At 44.1% G+C, this 15,551-nt stretch overlaps 1 protein-coding gene across 2 annotated transcripts in view; it reads left to right on the plus strand.

Annotated features, from left to right (window-relative positions):
- Positions 1-4,083: 4,083 nt before the first annotated feature.
- Positions 4,084-15,551, plus strand: part of LOC126235872 (esterase FE4-like) — a 343,826-nt gene continuing 332,358 nt past the window's right edge. Inside the window, exon 1 of one of the 2 annotated variants that reach the window (XR_007544824.1) lies at positions 4,084-4,696. Coding sequence is in view for 1 of the 2 variants with exons in the window: in XM_049944776.1 (XP_049800733.1) it covers positions 4,610-4,696 (87 nt within the window). In the remaining variant the exon portion in view is untranslated. The remainder of the gene's footprint in view (positions 4,697-15,551) is intronic. The other variant, XM_049944776.1, reaches the window with a different exon arrangement.

The following is a 15,551-nucleotide window of genomic DNA, read 5'->3' on the forward strand; positions in this document are numbered from 1 at the left end:
AGACATCTGGCCGGCGCGCGTACATGATGTCGCCGAAATGGTGCTCTCTACTGCGAGAGCATTAACACCACACTTCCGCACACTACAAGCGCTGGAACCCATCCCTTTCACTCCGCGCGCTCCGTGCAACGACTCCCTACCCAAAGATTTTTCAACGCACAAGCACTGCTATTATCGTTGCTAATCAATGCAAATAACAATTCCTTTGGCTTTTTCCCAGAGCTTATAAGTTTCACAGTAAGACAAAGATAAATACAATGAAATGTCAACAGCCTTCTACCTAAATTTACACATACAGTGAAGCAATGTCCTTACTTACTAAAAGAAAGCATTTAAATTACAAATGTTTACATACAATTCAGCAACAAATATTTATGTACCGGTAGCAGGTGCCATGCATTCTGCATTTTCGGTGTTACAACTTCGCAGCCAGATGAAAATGCACTCCAAACAAGGCTTGATGTGTTGATCGCCTCAAAACCACGTGATTTCTACAGCCGCACGAATGAAAAAGTTATCCTAACGTTGGCAGAATGTTGTAAGTAGTGAAGGGGAGCATATATTATTGTTGACTGAAGTCTCTTTTACGTGAATCTGTTGTGTTTATTAAACTCATGGAAAAAGGCCACGAACTTATACACCAGCCTAAGATATGGGAATGAGCTCGGACCGAACAGGCTACCTTCCGATATTAGCAGACGCCACCACAGTCCCGTTTCTGCGCATGCACAGTGTGCAGCATACTCGGAAAGTCAGAACTAAGTACTCGGCACAATCTACAGATTATTGATGTCATAGACACCCTCGCGACATGGCTGGCTGTAGATTTACACGCAAGCACGAAAGACGCGCGCATCTTGATTACTCGATTTTGACCAGAAAGTTGCTCGTATAAGGCTGAGTTCACAGGGGAACCGACAACGATTGTCAGACACTGTCGCCAGAGGTCCCCCGATAACTTCGGCCGATAGCTAGGTCACGGTACATCCGATCTCCTTCGTCAGTTTTTGTCCGTGTCAAGGAGGCTAGGTTAGTTTAGGTTGCGTTAGAATCCGTTCTATGTATGAAGTAGGTTAGATTTTAGCCTCCTAGAGCGGGATGCATACCATGACGCCTTTTTGCTTGGAGACTAGTGCTGCATTGCGGTTTTTGCTACAAAAAGACGCCGAATCCATGTGAATGAGATATAAAGAAGGTGACGAGTACTGTAAGTCTGTCCTCAGTTATCGGAATAGCCAGACAAATTTTACGAGTTTATGAGATGAAGAGAAAAATGTTCCTTTACATACTCGAGATGATTCGTGCTCAACTTAAAAACCAAGATTAGGAAGATTCCGTTTTGCTGTATTTCTTTGAAGTTGTGCAGACATTCATCAATTAACGTTCAATGGCTGTCATTAAGCTGTAAGTAGGCTGTTTAGCTTTTTTTGTTGGTAACGTCACGTAGCGCTCTGTATGAAAATCACTGGCTGTGCTGTGTGCAGTCTGTGGCTGGTTGGCATTGTTGGAATATTCGCTATTGTAGTGTTGGGCAGTTGGATGTGAACAGCGCGTAGCGTTGCGCAGTTGGAGGTGAGCCGCCAGCAGTGGTGGATGTGGGAGGAGAGATGGCAGAGTTTTTAGAGCGGACGATCTGGACGTGTGTCCGTCAGAAAAACGAAATTTGTAAGACTGGATGTCATGAACTGATATATGTATTAAGAATTTTGAACACTATTAAGGTAAATACATTGTTTGTTCTCTATCAAAATCTTTCATTTGCTAACTATGCCTATCAGTAGTTAGTGCCTTCAGTAGTTAGAATCCTTTATTTAGCTGGCAATATTGGCGCTAGCTGTATTGCAGTAGTTTGAGTAACGAAGATTTTTGTGAGGTAAGTGATTCATGAAAGGTATAGGTTATTGTTAGTCAGGACCATTCTTTTGTAGGGATTATTGAAAGTCAGACTGCGTTGTGCTAAAGCTATTGTGTGTCAGTTTAGTGATGATTACAATAAGTAAAGAGAAAAATGTCTGAGTACGTTCAGTTTTTCTCAGCTGTTTGAAAATCAAATAACGTAAGGGGGTTTACCAGCACAGTAATTCATAAATTTTTCAAAGGGGAGGTTTCAAAGCATGCGTTTAAAAAGACAAGCCCAAAAATTTAGAATAAGATGCTCTGAGTACTAAACACTCTGAGCACTAAAAAATACTTCATATAACAGAATCACGAGCCTACTGGCAGGAAAACGCCAGTAAGCAGTACCAGTAATAGTAACTTGCAGACAGCTAATGCCCAGCTATCATACCCCAAAAAAATGCGCTACAATACTGGTAACTATAAACATAAGATACGCCACCCTTCTCACGTGAACAAATTAACTTTTTAGGCTATCATTTACGCTCAACATTTCCGATAAAGTTGTTCCCAATAAGCCGGCGATTTCGTTCCGTACGTTTCCGACCGGTATCCCGACTATGATATTTTCATCCCCAGTATGCCACAAACCCACTCTTTCTTGGCCTAAACGGTCACTTTCTGGCAGTCCATTCATCGCATGACAACGTCGGTCGATTTTGCCGAAGAAAACTGATTTGAGTTTCATTGATTGTCGTCCGAGGGAATGTTCAGCGGATGTGATTGGCTACAGCGTGGCAGCGCGTGTGGTGACGTACTGACTTGAAAAGATCGGTCGTCTTCTGACGGTGTCGGTCGTCGGCGGAATCGGGCGATATTGGCGCCACTGTGACCGCGGCCTAGAACAGGCTCTGCCTCGCGCCGCCGTCCGTGAGCACGGCCAAGCATCCTAGAAATGCGAACCCGTCCGTGCTGACGCAAGACGTCCGTCTCCCATCTCGTTAAGACCCCCAAGTTAAGCGACCCAGCGGCGCGTGCCTAGCCCGTGCCGACTGACAGGTTGCGCCTGGGGGGTTCAGAACGTGACTGCAAGCCGGCCCATCAGAAGCGCGGTGGGGCGGCAGGGCGGCGCCTCGCCCCCCCCCCCCCCCCCCCACCAGCCGCTAGACACCTGCACTGGCGCCAGAGCTTTCGCCGCAGTTGCACACGCGCCTTCGGCAGTGGTGAGCGCAGCCCGCCGAGTACACGGGCTCAACTGGGCTCTTACACACACGTGTGGGGACGACCGCGCTGCAGGTGTTCCTAATCGCGCTCGAGCTGCATATCACTGGCGGTGTTTCCTCAGTGAGATTCACTCCCAAACAATAAACTGCACGTGCCCACGACAACAGTTTATTAGCACCACACGAACAGTTGCTCACACTCCAAACTGCAGCTTGCGAGGACTGTTTCTTCACAATCACTTCATTGTGCGGTTACCAGGTTCGATTCGCGGTATTATCGTCCACAAACTGCTAGGAAGTCCTCGCACAAACACTACTGTTGACTGCGCTTCATAATCGGAAATGAAAGTAACAATTAACAGTTCTGACAAAATTACGGACGCTTATTTTTAGTGATAGGAAACGGCAGAACCTGAAGCAAAGACCACGATAGTTTCCTCTTGTTACAAAGGGTGAATCAGGAAGCTCATTTGAGAACTTCACCTTTTCCCATCAGCCATATCGGCAATTGCAATAGTGTTTACTGACTGACATTTGCATTTGACGCAACTTTGGCTGCTTGAGTGAAAGTAAACGCGTATGTTTCAGCACTGTGATTTCCGTAAATCTCACGAACACTCTCAAAACCATAGACGGTTTTTCTTCAACATTGCCTAACAGCTAGAAAACATTTCTGTTCGACATGAGTATACAACTGTGCTCTGTGGAGATCGTTATATCAGTAACTAACTAACTGACCCGACGAATGCGGAAAGCAGCTGGTATTTTTACCTTTTCGTCAGACTGTGTTCCTGCGTCAAAATTTACAAACAGTACGGAGATTATAGTCTGTTCTGATTACACATGAGACAAAGCTGACTTCATAGATAGCTTTATAGGATAGTGAATTGAAGGTAAGCTGTATACCGAACTTGATGATAATACCTGAAGAAATGTAATGTTACCAGTGCTTACGTTACATCAGCGTCAAGTTATAACACAATCTGAGACGACAGGAACAAATGCTTTTTGGCTGTATTTTGTTATTAAAAAAGTCTGTAATACTTCGGGTAATACACGTAATTTTGTGTAAAGATAAATCAGTGAATAAAAGCTGCAATACAACAAACACAAATTTTGATTCCGTTGAGGGTGTGGTCCAGACCGTATTGGCATATTAGTAGGTGCTTGGTATAAAAAGGATACGAGAAACTGTACAGTCAGTAAATTCTCAGAACAAGTAGCTAATCTCATATAGACACTGGTACTGTCACAACAGACAGTCAGAATTTCCCGTGATTTTGGATTATCTTTGAAGTTTGCTGCTACATGTACGTCCCATCATGAAAGTAGCCACTACGAGACGCGATAAAATAGTGTGGTAACTATAAAATACACACTTTAAGATATAGGACCACTAACAGGCCACTGTTCAGAGTTCAGCTCGTGAATACGTCGTTCGTTGTTGGACATTTCAAAGAGTGTGACGACCGTCTGGATCCTCCAGCACCTCAGTTGAGCAGCAGCCAGCGCTTCCAGCCTCCAGAGGTTGTCCAGCAGTTGTGACCGCGATGCCTCTACCCAGTGGCATGGCGCTGGCCTCGGCCGTGACTTTTGCGGCCAACTTCCTCATCTACAATGCCATCGACTACACTCCGGTGAGTTTGCAGAAAACCGTAGCTAATCTCTCTCGTGATCTCTTGATTCTGTGCCAGCATACCACGTGGACTCGTGTTAAGACCAGTCGGTGCAGGGCCGGTTTAAGGCCATGCGGCGCCCACAATATTACTGGACGTCGAGGCTCCTCTTCAACAATGTGTACTCATATTTTTTTAGATGTATTATTTTATACAGAATATCTTATGACAATCTTTTGACAATGTTGACTGGAATACTCTCTTTCAAATTCTGAAGGTGGAAGGGGTAAAATACAGGGAGCGTAAGGTTATCTACAATTTGTACAGAAACCAGATGGCAATTGTGAGTAGGCTGTTTAGGTCTCGTCACGTAGGGCTCTGTATGAAAATCACTGGCTGTGCTGTGTGCAGTTTGTGGCTGGTTGGCATTGTTGGCATATTCGCTATTGTAGTGTTGGGCAGTTGGATGTGAACAGCGCGTAGCGTTGCGCAGTTGGAGGTGAAAAATAGTTCAAATGGCTCTGAGTACTATGGGACTTAACTGCTGTGGTCATCAGTCCCCTAGAACTTAGAACTACTTAAACCTAACTAACCTAAGGACATCACATCCATGCCCAAAGCAGGATTCGAACCTGCGACCGCAGCGGTCACGCGATTCCAAACTGTAGCGCCTAGAACCGCTCGGCCACTCCGGCCGGCAGTTACAGGTGAGCCGCCAGCAGTGATGGATGTGGGAAGATAGATGGCAGAGTTTTGAGAGCGGATGATCTGGACGTGTGTCCATCAGAAAGAGTAAATTTGTAAGATTGGATGTCATGAATTGATATATACAGGGTGTTACAAAAAGGTACGGCCAAACTTTCAGGAAACATTCCTCATACACAAATAAAGAAAAGATGTTATGTGGACATGTGACCGGAAACGCTTAATTTCCATGTTAGAGCTCATTTTAGTTTCGACAGTGTATACTGTACTTCCTCGATTCACCGCCAGTTGGCCCAATTGAAGGAAGGTAATGTTGACTTTGGTACTTGTGTTGACATGCGACTCATTGCTCTACAGTACTAACATCAAGCACATCAGTACGTAGCATAAACAGGTTAGCGTTGATCACGAACGTGGTTTTGCAGTCAGTGGAATGTTTACAAATGCGGAGTTGGCAGATGCCCATTTGATGTATGGATTAGCACGGGGCAGTAGCCGTAGCGCGGTACGTTTGTATCGAGACAGATTTCCAGAACGAAGGTGTCCCGACAGGAAGACGTTCGAAGCAATTGATCGGCGTCTTAGGGAGCACGGAAAATTCCAGCCTATGACTCGCGACTGGGGAAGACCTAGAACGACGAGGACACCTGCAATGGACGAGGCAATTCTTCGTGCAGCTGACGATAACCCTAATGTCAGCGTCAGAGAAGTTGCTGCTGTACAAGGTAACGTTGACCACGTCACTGTATGGAGAGTGCTACGGGAGAACCAGTTGTTTCCGTACCATGTACAGCGTGTGCAGGCACTATCAGCAGCTGATTGGCCTCCACGATCCTCATTTCAGTGCAAATGTTCTCTTTACGGATGAGGCTTCATTCCAACGTGATCAAATTGTAAATTTTCACAATCAACATGTGTGGGCTGACGAGAATCCGCACGCAATTGTGCAATCACGTCATCAACACAGATTTTCTGTGAACGTTTGGGCAGGCATTGTTGGTGATGTCTTGATTGGGCCCCATGTTCTTCCACCTACGCTCAATGGAGCACGTTATCATGATTTCATACGGGATACTCTACCAGTGCTGCTAGAACATGTACGACACAACATGTGGTTCATGCACGATGGAGATCCTGCACATTTCAGTCGAAGTGTTCGTACGCTTCTCAACAACAGATTCGGTGACCGATGGATTGGTAGAGGCGGACCGATTCCATGGCCTCCACGCTCTCCTGACCTCAACCCTCTTGACTTTTATTTATGGGGGCATTTGAAAGCTCTTGTCTACGCAACCCCGGTACCAAATGTAGAGACTCTTCGTGCTCGTATTGTGGACGGCTGTGATACAATACGCCGTTCTCCAGGGCTGCATCAGCGCATCAGGGATTCCAAGCGACGGAGGGTGGTGCATGTATCCTCGCTAACGGAGGACATTTTGAACATTTCCTGTAACAAAGCGTTTGAAGTCACGCTGGTCTGTTCTGTTGCTGTGTGTTTCCATTCCATGATTAATGTGATTTGAAGAGAAGTAATAAAATGAGCTCTAACATGGAAAGTAAGCGTTTCCGGACACATGTCCACATAACATATTTTCTTTCTTTGTGTGTGAGGAATGTTTCCTGAAAGTTTGGCCGTACCTTTTTGTAACACCCTGTATATTATGATTTTTGAACACTATTAAGGTAAATACAGTGTTTGTTCTCTATCAAAATCTTTCATTTGCTAAGTATGCCTACCAGTAGTTAGTGCCTTCAGTAGTTAGAATCTTTTATTTAGCTAGCAGTATTGCCGCACGCTGTATTGCAGTAGTTTGAGTAAAGAAGATTTTTGTGAGGTAAGTGATTCATGAAAGGTATAGGTTACTGTTAGTCAGGGCCATTCTTTTGTAGGGATTATTGAAAGTCAGATTGCGTTGCGCTAAACACAATATTGTGTGTCAGTTTACTGTTGATCAGAATAGATAAAGAGAGAAATGTCTGAGTACGTTCAGTTTCGCTCAGCTGTTTGAAAATCAAATAACGTAAGAGGTTTACCAGCACTGTCATTCATAAATTTTTCTAAGGGATGTTTCACAATTATAAGAGTCGACGGGCTTGAAAGGGAATCAGTGGTTGGGAAGGGAGTGAGACAGGGTTGAGCCTATCCCCGATGTTATTCAATCTGTATATTGAGCAAACAGTAAAGGAAACAAAAGAAAAATTTGGAGTAGGAATTAAAATCCATGGAGAAGAAATAAAAACTTTGAGGTTTGCCGGTGGCATTGCAATTCTGTCAGAGACAGGTAAGGGCCTGGAAGAGCAGTTGAACGGAATGGACAGTGTCTTGAAGGGAGGATATAAGATGAACATCAACAAAAGCAAAACGAGGATAATGGAATCTAGTCGAATTAAATAATGTGATGCTGAGGGAATTATATTAGGAAATGAGACACTTGAAGTAGTAGATGAGTTTTGCTATTTGGGCAGCAAAATAACTGATGATGGTCGAAGTAGAGAGGATATAAAATGTAGACTGGCAATGGCAAGGAAAGCGTTTCTGAAGAAGAGAAATTTGTTAGCATCGAGTATAGATTTAAGTGTCAGGAAGTCGTTTCTGAAAGTATTTGTATGGAGTGTAGCGACGTATGGAAGTGAAACGTGGACGATAAATATTTTAGACAAGAAGAGAATAGAAACTTTCGAATTGTGGTGCTACAGAAGAATGCTCAAGATTAGATGTGTAGATCACATAACTAATGAGGAGGTATTGAATAGAATTGGGGAGAAGAAAAATTTGTGGCACAACTTGACTAGAAGAAGGGATCGATTGGTAGGACATATTTGAGGCATCAAGGGATCACCAATTTAGTATTGGAGGGAAGCGCGGAGGGTAAAAATCGTAGAGGGGGACCAAGAGATTAATACACTAAACAGATTCAGAAGGATGTAGCTTGCAGTAGGTACTGGCAGATGAAGAAGCTTGCACAGGATAGAGTAGCATGGAGAGCTGCATCAAACCAGTCTCTGGAATGAAGACCACAACAACAACATCTTATCAAATGATTCGAAAGGCTCTGAGCACAATGGGACTTAACATCTGAGGTCATCAGTCCCCTAGAACTTAGAACTACTTAAACCTAACTAACCTAAGGACATCACACACATCCATGCCCGGGGCAGGATTCGAACCTGCGACCGTAGGGGTCGCGCGGTTTCAGACTGAAGCGCCTAGAACCGCTCGGCCGGCAACAACACATTATCGTACGCCATGAAGTGCGCTTGAAAAGCTTTTATTTGACTGACCGGTACTGGAGTATACAACCAATCATCAGCGCATCTGATTCAGAATATGAACAACACATGTATGCTATACATACCTATGTCGAAAACACAAAAACGCTTTGTATACACTGAATTAGGGAAAAAGATTATTGTGCACGTCTAAACCAAACAATATGCCTGTCAGGTATAAAATCGTTATGATTATTAAAAACGATATTGGTCATCAAACGCCGTGAATACTTAAAAATATAACTACAGCCCTTTGTGGCCGTAGTGCTCCAGCGGGTAGAGAGCTAGACTCCGGCCGTGTAGCTTCTGGGTCCAGTTCTCGGTAAGCTGCGATTTTTCCTGGTCCCAGTGTCTCCAGGACGGCACGAGCCACACTCAGGCCGTTCTCAAAAAATTAATACGACAGAGCTTCCTGGGGATGAGGGCGGCGAGAGGAAAGGGTGGATCCTTCAGTCTGAGCTCGTCTTCTGGTTACATCACGTGACCAGTATCGAAGTGTTGTACCTTGCCGGATTTGTGGAAGTGTCTAACTTTACTAGCTGTACGAATATCACATTTTAATTGAAAAGTAGGTGACGTACGCAGTAATATTTAAGAGAAAGCGCGATTTTTCAAGCATTTTTCCGCAGTTGTCAATTTTGAGTAGTCACGGAAACCAGACCGTAAGTAGGAGAAAAATTTCCGTAGCACCGTTTAGAGATGCAACCTTTGTCCAGAATGAGATTTTCACTCTGCAGCGGAGTTTGCACTGATATGAAACTTCCTGGCAGATTAAAACTGTGTGCCGGACCGAGACTCGAACTCCGGACTTTCGCCTTTCGCGGGCAAGTGCTCTGCCAACTGAGCTACCTAAGCACGACTCACGCGCCGTCCTCCCAGCTTTAATTCCCCCAGTACCTCGTCTCCTACCTTCCAAACTTTACAGAAGCTCTCCTGCAAACCTTGCAGAACTAGCACTCCAGGAAGAAAGGAGCGCTAGTTCTGCAAGGTTCGCAGGAGAGCTTCTGTGAAGTTTGGAAGGTAGCAGACGAGGTACTGGCAGAAGTATAGCTGTGAGGACGGGGCGTGAGTCGTGCTTAGGTAGCTCAGTTGGCAGAGCACTTGCCCGCGAAAGGCAAAAGTCCCGAGTTCGAGTATCGGTCCGGCACACAGATTTAATCTGCCAGGAAGTTTTAACCTTTGTCCATTCGCAGGCCGATTTTCGTTACTTTCTGATTAGTCTTTTCATCGCTGTAATGCTGAACGCAAGACGCTGAGGTTGAGCTTAACCACTGCAGCTATTGCGGCGGAGAAAGTTCAGGTGTAAAGACTGAACTTTTGTTGATTGTGTCGTATGTCATTACTAAAGAATACTCCCCGTGTTTGTCAGTTAAGAGTTTCTAAAGCAATTGCGTTAGCAGCTGCATTGAACGTGAGGGATGTGGTGGTGCGTGGGTGTCATATCAGCGCGGTGCCATTGTTATAATGTGTGATGAATGCCTACTTCACCACCGAAGAACGGCAACTTCATTCTAGCATTCCAATGCAGCATTGCCCCGTTCAGTTGAGAACTCCAACTGAACCCCCGTTATACAAGCAGCCCTTAATAATTGAACACTGTGCATTTTAACGCTGAATGAAATATCTCTTATCTCGAATAAATTTTGCAGGAAAGAGTGATGAACTTAATAAAACGTACCTTAATCGCTTTGGTGGCTGTCTGAGGTCTCGCTGCTGCTATTGCAGTCCTCTACTTACAAGGAGGCGGCACGACCGTGGTGTCGGGGATTTGTCCGCAATTTTGTGTGGTGAAAGAGGATCCCTAACACCTCACGTGGTTAAAATATTAGGGCGCACTACCCGGAAAATCCCAAGAAAAATCGATCCAAAGTTTCTTAGGTGCCTTATAAGTATAAAATGTTAGTCTGTTGCCGACCCGCTATCTGACCTAGATATTTGCCGGCACGGTAGCTCAGCGTGTTCGGTCACAGGGTTAGCTACCCTCTATAACAAAAAACTGAGTGAACGGATAAACGAACAACCTGAAAATATTAGGGCGCACTACCCGGAAAATCCCAGGAAAAATCGATCCAAACTTTCTTAGATGCCTTATAAGTATAAACTGTTAGTCTGTTGCCGACCCGCTTTCTGACCTAGATGTTTGCCGGCACGGTAGCTCAGCGTGTTCGGTCACAGGGTTAGCTACCGTCTATAAAAAAAACTGAGTGAACGGATAAACGAACAACCTGAACGGGTGTTCAAATGGCTCTGAGCACTATGGGACTCAACTGCTGAGGTCATTAGTCCCCTAGAACTTAGAACTAGTTAAACCTAACTAACCTAAGGACATCACAAACATCCATGCCCGAGGCAGGATTCGAACCTGCGACCGTAGCGGTCTTGCGGTTCCAGACTGCAGCGCCTTTAACCGCACGGCCACTTCGGCCGGCCTGAACGGGTGTCATGAGACGTCCGCCCCGAACATATACAACAAACAAAATAGAACAAAATGAGATAAAAAAAAGATTATTAGGGCTCTGACTCTTACGCCAGAGGTCTCGGGTTCGATTCCTCCTCTGGCACCTTTTTTTCTTTTGTTTCATTTTCTTTTGTTATTCCACCAATTATTCAGAAAGTTTACCAAACCTACATTATCTTTAACAAATTAGTTACATTATTGAATAAAAATTATTTTCTTTTTGTCCAACAACCCAATTCATGGCGGTGGGTTTTCCATTTTTCATTGTAAAGTACATGAGGAGAAAATTTGGGTTTTTAATCAGAATAACAAAGTCGATTGGGAAACATTCAATTTTTATACATATAATAATTATAAACAAGAACCGCAGTGGTAATTATCGTAAAAACAAACAAAGCAATAATTTTTGCGACATCTTCCGCAACATATAAAAGCGGACATTTTACAATCACTGGGCGTTTGCAATAAATCTGTACAAAAACATGCCCCATTAAAATTTACGAAAATGTTTTGAGTTTCTGATTATTTTGAGGCAAACCAGGCATATTGAATCATGTCTCGGAATATTGGTGACGATAATTGATGGTGAATTACAGAATGAATTTTTATACAATCTTCCAGGGAATTAATTTCACGATTCTCCTTGCAACAGTTCGCTGCAATTTTGCAACCACCAGAAGAAAAAAAAAAGTGCTGGAGGAGGAATCGAACCTGAGACCTCTGGCGTAACCGTCCAAGCGCTAACCATGTTGACCAGACGGCGGCTCAGCAACAGACTAACATTTTATACTCATAAGGCACCTAAGAATCTTTGGATCGATTTTTCTCGGGATTTTCCGAGTAGTGCGTCCTAATATTTTAACCGCGTGAGTTGTTAGAGGTCCTCTTTCACCACACAAAATTGCGGACAAATCCTCGACCCCACGGTCGTGCCGTCTCCTTGTTAGATCAGCAACGGTTCTATTGAAATGTCAGGGTAGTGGGCTCTTTGTGCGTATGTGTTTTCAGGCTTGTGCACGTGGCTTCCTGAATTATATTTGCTGGGTGCGTTATATTTTATTCGTGTGAAGTTGTTATTCTGGAAATCAATAGAAAATTGTAATGCCCCCTCAGTTCTTCCGGCCACTTGGGGGAACACTTTCCACAACTGTAAAATATCATGACTTAAAATTCTTGTTTTGCTTTGCTATCTTCTTGTTGATAAAGGTCCAAATAAGTTCAGTGGTGTTCAGTTTGCAGTACACCACAGGCTACCAAAGAAGTTTACTTTTCTTGTTCACTGAGCGCAACATACGCTCCAAAAGGTATTCTTGTGATCCGAAGTGCGGTTGTGCTTGTTTCAGTAGGCCAGTTTTAGTAAATTCCTCGCATGAGGCCGGCCGGAGTGGCCGTGCGGTTCTGGCCGCTACAGTCTGGAACCGTGCGACCGCTACGGTCGCAGGTTCGAATCCTGCCTCGGGCATGGATGTGTGTGATGTCCTTAGGTTAGTTAGGTTTAATTAGTTCTAAGTTCTAGGCGACTGATGACCTAAGAAGTTAAGTCGCATAGTGCTCAGAGCCATTTTTGAACCTCGCATGACGTGACGTTGGATGGAGACTCTACGTTATTGCTTTCTTTCCATTCAATAATAGAACCCTTCCTTCATTGCACGAATACATCTTCATTCCCAGTGTGGGGCATTATAATCCTTTTTTCCCGACCCAGACGGCCGGTCTGTGTGACCGAGCGATTCTAGGCGCTTCAGTCGGGAACCGCACGACCGCTACGATCGCAGGTTCGAATCCTGCCTGGGCATGGATGTGTGTGGTGTCCTTAGGTTAGTTAGGTTTAAGTAGCTCTAAGTTCTAGGGGACTGATGTTGAGTCCCATAGTGCTCAGAACCATTTGAACCAGACCCAGACAAAGTTTGAATTCTTCCTTTTCAACCATTCCACTCTTGAACACTTTCTCTCCTATAATCGTATATCTTTTTTGCTGCGTAAGGCGGTTTTGTTCCTGCAATCCAAACTTTCTGGAATGATATGCACCACACCAACTCTCATCAGTGTATAAACAGTCCAGTCAGTGTTTGGCAAGTGCTTTATTTCCCGTAAGCACTCGATTCTTTTTTCTGCTACTCGGTTATTTTCCAACAGCACGGGTTTTTGTTGAACTTTTTGTGTCTGAAGCCCAATTTCCAAAGAGTACACCACAGGATTGTTTCACGCATGTCAGCAAAGTCTTACATTTAAATCCAAAATTTTTCAGTACAGCTGCTACTGTTGCAAACTGCTTTTCCACAACGAAGTCGTAGATTTTCCTTCTTTTGACTCCCTGTGTAAACTCGCCCAATGAAAACTTCTGTCACCTGCCAGTACCTTTTCCTTTCTTTTTTATTAAAAATGAAACTCCTCCAGCTGTATTTAAAATTTCATATTTATTTGGCTACTAGATTCGACGTTGCGTCAACGCCATCTTCAGGCCCGTACACTTTGATGATATCAGTTGTGTGTGGCTGAGTAGTGAGTACAAGTCCGCGGTGAGACCAATACGTGCTCGCCGCGCGGGATTAGCCGAGCGGTCTTGGGCGCTGCAGTCATGGACTGTGCGGCTGATCCCGGCGGAGGCTCGAGTCCTCCCTCGGGCATGGTTGTGTGTGTTTGTCCTTAGGATAATTCACGTTCAGTAGTGTGTAAGCTTAGGAACTGATGACCTTAGCAGTTAAGTCCCATAAGATTTCACACACACACACCAATACGTGCTCCATGTCGATGGCGGGCAGTACAAGACATGAAGTTCCTCTGTATTCTCACAAAATTCATGTCATTGTTCTTTCACTAATACCGAGACATTAAGGAGTTCTCTTTATTGGCCGTGATGCGGAACTGCTGTACTTTTCCAGGCTCAAAGTAATCACGCGCACTGATTACCACGGACTTTCCATAATTTTGCAAATGACGCATAGTTTCACACAAGTACTAAGCAACTAATTATATCATGAAGACTGTCTCACGCGAGCACGTAACAACGAATGACAGCACGATTTTTTCCTATCTGACGGGAAGCCCCTATGTGAGGACTGCAACAATAAACACTGCAATGGAACTACCGTTCAGAGGTCCGATAACATAGCATACCCGAGCACGCAGGGCATAAGGACGCAAATGGTACGTGACATTAGCGCTTTGTGTAGAGTTACGTGTATAAAAAATAAGAGTTGTGAAAGGCAGCAACGGAGCTAGCATTTACACTTACCGTCTTGTTCATACGCATCAGCGTCAGGTGAATTGCGACAGTCAACATCCGTCATTATTACAACCAAATGGCTAAACGAAAACTAACAAAAATCCGCCTGTAAGTACAGAATCGTTGTATCTTTAAACAGTCCGAATAAAATTTTTTCCGAATTATGGTCTGGTTTATATGACTCCTCGAAGTTGATACTCGCCAAAAAATGCTCGAGAAAGTACGCTTCTCTGAAATACTATAGCGTATGTCTCCCCCTTTTCATTTAAAGCATAATATTCAGAACCGAAGTAAAGAAAATATTTCCACGATTCCGGTAAGATACAGCATACCGATGTTTGTCATGCTATGTAACCAGAACACGGGCTCAAAGTCAGGAGTCAATCATTATGAAACGGATAGTGCCGCGGCTACGAAAATCTGTACGTAAAGTACACAGTAACCCAGTCAGGGGTTTGACCCACTGAGATTTTAACCCTGTACGTAACCAGGGGACTGATGACCTCAGAAGTTAAGTCCCATAGTGCTCAGAGCCATTTGAACCATTTGCAGTTCACAGATCGTCGTCTGTATGTGTCATAAAACTTTAAAACACCAAACGGAATAAGAATGACCATGTCTTTAAAATACATGCAAATACCATCACCAAATAGTTTCTTCTATTAGTTGTGTGTGAAGCGCAATGTTAACTTGTCTCAGGCACACTTCCGCGTCGTATTTTACGTCCACGTAATAACTGAAGCTAACGTCTAGTAAAATTTTATTTCACCGGTTCAGTCACTAACAGACATTATGCACATTGCTTTATGAATCGTTACCTGAGACATGTAATCAACATGACTCAGGACACTAAAACCACCCGTTACGTTGACTCTTCATAGCTCCACCCACATAGCATGGAAGGTACTGTTACTCTTGTTTTCACTAAGTGGTAAGAGTAAAATGACCAGTTTTGCACGTATTTAACATTGCTTGACTTTCCGGCAAACAAAACTGACAATTGCCCATCGGTGCAGGTGCTGTTTTGTCCACACCGTCTCGAAATTAACCAATAAAGTTTTTCGTATGGTAAACTTATCAGCTTTAGCATACGGAGCTGGAGACTTATAAACTGTGCCGTTGGATGGAGAAAATGAGCACACTGGCGCATCTGAATAGAGTAAAATATTAACTCATGTATCAATACATTCTTAGAAGAGCGTTGAAATATGACAGAC

The sequence above is a fragment of the Schistocerca nitens genome, chromosome 2 (assembly GCF_023898315.1).
Source record: "Schistocerca nitens isolate TAMUIC-IGC-003100 chromosome 2, iqSchNite1.1, whole genome shotgun sequence".
Classification (NCBI taxonomy): domain Eukaryota; kingdom Metazoa; phylum Arthropoda; class Insecta; order Orthoptera; family Acrididae; genus Schistocerca; species Schistocerca nitens.